The sequence below is a fragment of the Sinocyclocheilus grahami genome, unplaced genomic scaffold (assembly GCF_001515645.1).
Source record: "Sinocyclocheilus grahami isolate Dianchi unplaced genomic scaffold, SAMN03320097.WGS_v1.1 scaffold70.1, whole genome shotgun sequence".
Lineage (NCBI taxonomy): Eukaryota > Metazoa > Chordata > Actinopteri > Cypriniformes > Cyprinidae > Sinocyclocheilus > Sinocyclocheilus grahami.
In genome coordinates, this window is record NW_015505249.1 from 1,540,751 (window position 1) to 1,543,339 (window position 2,589).

The window sequence follows — 2,589 nt, forward strand, 5'->3', positions numbered from 1 at the left end:
AGTTAGAAATACCAAGGGTTCACACAAAACAAGGGGAATGTGCTTTTAGTTATTATGCCACCCGCAGTTGGAATCAGCTTCCAGAAGAGATCAGATGTGCTACAACATTAGTCACATCCAAATCTAGACTCAAAACTCATCTGTTTCGCTGTGCATTTATTGAATGAGCACTGTGCGATGTCCGAACTGATTGCACTGTATTTTATGTTGTATAATCATTTTCTATTTTTAACTGTCTTAAATTCATTTTAAATAAATTTGTAAATAATCTTCAAAGTTTTTAAATTCCTTGTTTTATTTTTGTGATTTTTTTTTTTATGATTATTTTACTTTCTTTTATGTAAAGCACTTTGAATTACCATTGTGTACGAAATGTGCTATATAAATAAACTTGTCTTGCCGTGCCTTATTAGCCTACCTCTCAACATATATAATTATTTCTCTTGTTGCCTTTGTAATCTGTAGCCTACCTGTAAAAAGGAAAATGCTGACAGTGGAAATGCAAATATTGTATAAACTTTTTTTTTGGATAATTAAAGAATTAATGTATCTTACTTTTTTTTCTGAACACGTTTATTTATACATGATCTATTTTTTTTTACATTTTTTTGAGGATTACAATATTTTTATTCTTGGGTATATAAGTTGTCCTTACAGCATGACCGTTTTTATTAAATATGAAAAGGAAAAAGGTGACTTAATATTACATAAATGTCACATCAGAATGTCACAGCAAACAATCACATTAGAACACCACAGATACAGAGAAAGTACAAGCTCTATATTCAGTACAGTGTGTCTCAGTGTAGAATGTGAAGAGCTGCTGGATTCAGTGCAGCAGGATGAAGGAGAGCAGAGAACCGCAGAGGAACAGGAAGCTCTGAGTGACATTATTAGCACTGTTAGCACTCTGAGTGATGCTCTGAGCACCGTTACACAGATTCCCTGAACAACATAAAATCTTCTGAATATCATCTGATGTTGTGGAATCACAAGTAGATTTAGAGACACAGCCTTTTACAACCAGTGATTGCTCTCCGTAACTCACTGATGAGAAAGTGAAAAAACAGGTTCGTTTAAGCCTTACTGGTAGGTGTATATGATATGTATTACATGTTTAAAAATAAAAGATATACAGATGATGACTTACTTAACCATTTAACATAAGAGAGATAAAAAGAACGACTTTAATCTTTTTCCTTTAGCAGATTCTCACCTGATGATGTAATGCAGTGGTCTTCACTCCCTGAACAGCTCACTGTGTTTGAGCAGTTCTTCCCATCACAATAGTAACATTTCTTTCCATTGGAGTCAATGCTGGGATCTGCAGAGAAAACAGGTATTCTTTTATTTTATTTTCTCTAAAAATATAACATCAAATGAAACAACACTCTGTTAGCTGCTCCATTCAATCAGTTCACGATTGACAAGCCACAGCCTGTATTGTATTTCCTGATTGAATGTCTCTTGGAAGTACGTGTTGACTTTAAAGAAGATAGTCATTTGCATTTGGTCAGTAAAGCACAATACCTGGAGCATCTCGGATGTTACACCGGTCTGTGTTACAGCACACTGAAGACCTCTTTATAACGCCGAGGTTCATGGACCCACTTGCACAGTCAACAGCACAATCTTTAGCCTTCACTTTAGCTCTAATGTCACCTAAAACATGAATGATTCAGGAAAGACCAGTTTGACACATTATTTTGATAAAATATTTATTTATAAACATGCCAAGATGTAGCTTTTTTTCTAATTTCAAGCAGTGTAATAGAAAAAAATTAAACAGCAGAAATCTAAATAGAATATTCTGTGATTTACATTTGTAAATTCTGTGAGGAAATTAGCAGTTCTGTGAGACATTACATTTCTAGTGAAGCAGCACCAGTAAAAAACACCAGCATCTCCATCAGTCAAAAATATCATTACATTTCAATCCATCATAATGGACTTACCAACTTGTGTTACAGCCGTTGTACTCATGCACTTGAAAAATCGACTAGGACATGTTTTTACTTTTTGATTCGCACAAGAACCCTTCAGACCCGTGCACTCATAACAGCTGAGAGAGTGTCCTGAGAGAGACGGTGAAAAAGAGATGCTAGTAATCTGTATTTGGACTTAATAAAATTACAAACTATTTGTCTTTGTACCTGGAGTGAAAAGAATGAACAGAAGAAAAATAGAGATTTGTAAATCCATCTTGATCAGGAGGTGAATGAAATAACGTGCTTGTTTCAGTGCTCATTTTATAGCTGATCAAAGTGGGAGGGTCTTTTAACTTTAACTTGCCTTCTTAGAACACAGAAGGAGATATTTTGGAAAATGTTTCTGTGCTTGTGTTTTATTTATTTCTGTCTATAAAATGAAAGCCAGTGGGGTTTAGTATTGTTTGGGCCCCAGCAATCTTCAAAATATCTTATTGTGTTCTGCAGAAATAGAAGTTTACTTTTGCTCTGAAATCATGAAGAATCAGACTTGATGTTGTGATTTTGTGAAAGATGTTGTGAAAGACAAAAACTGATGCTTTGATGACCTAGAACACATCAGATCGAGTTACAGTACTTTCATTTTGTTCACATTCCCAAG

General features: G+C 34.5%; 1 protein-coding gene across 1 annotated transcript; it reads right to left on the reverse strand.

The window, feature by feature from the left end:
- Positions 1-637: 637 nt before the first annotated feature.
- Positions 638-2,206, reverse strand: LOC107585405 (urokinase plasminogen activator surface receptor-like). The gene is made up of 5 exons (XM_016272421.1): positions 2,154-2,206; positions 1,956-2,075; positions 1,531-1,662; positions 1,217-1,324; positions 638-1,047 (listed from the first exon to the last, which is right to left on the reverse strand). Exons 1-5 carry the CDS (start codon positions 2,200-2,202, stop codon positions 830-832), a joined length of 627 nt encoding a protein of 208 aa, XP_016127907.1. The 5' UTR covers positions 2,203-2,206; the 3' UTR covers positions 638-829.
- Between the last annotated feature and the right edge of the window lie 383 nt (positions 2,207-2,589).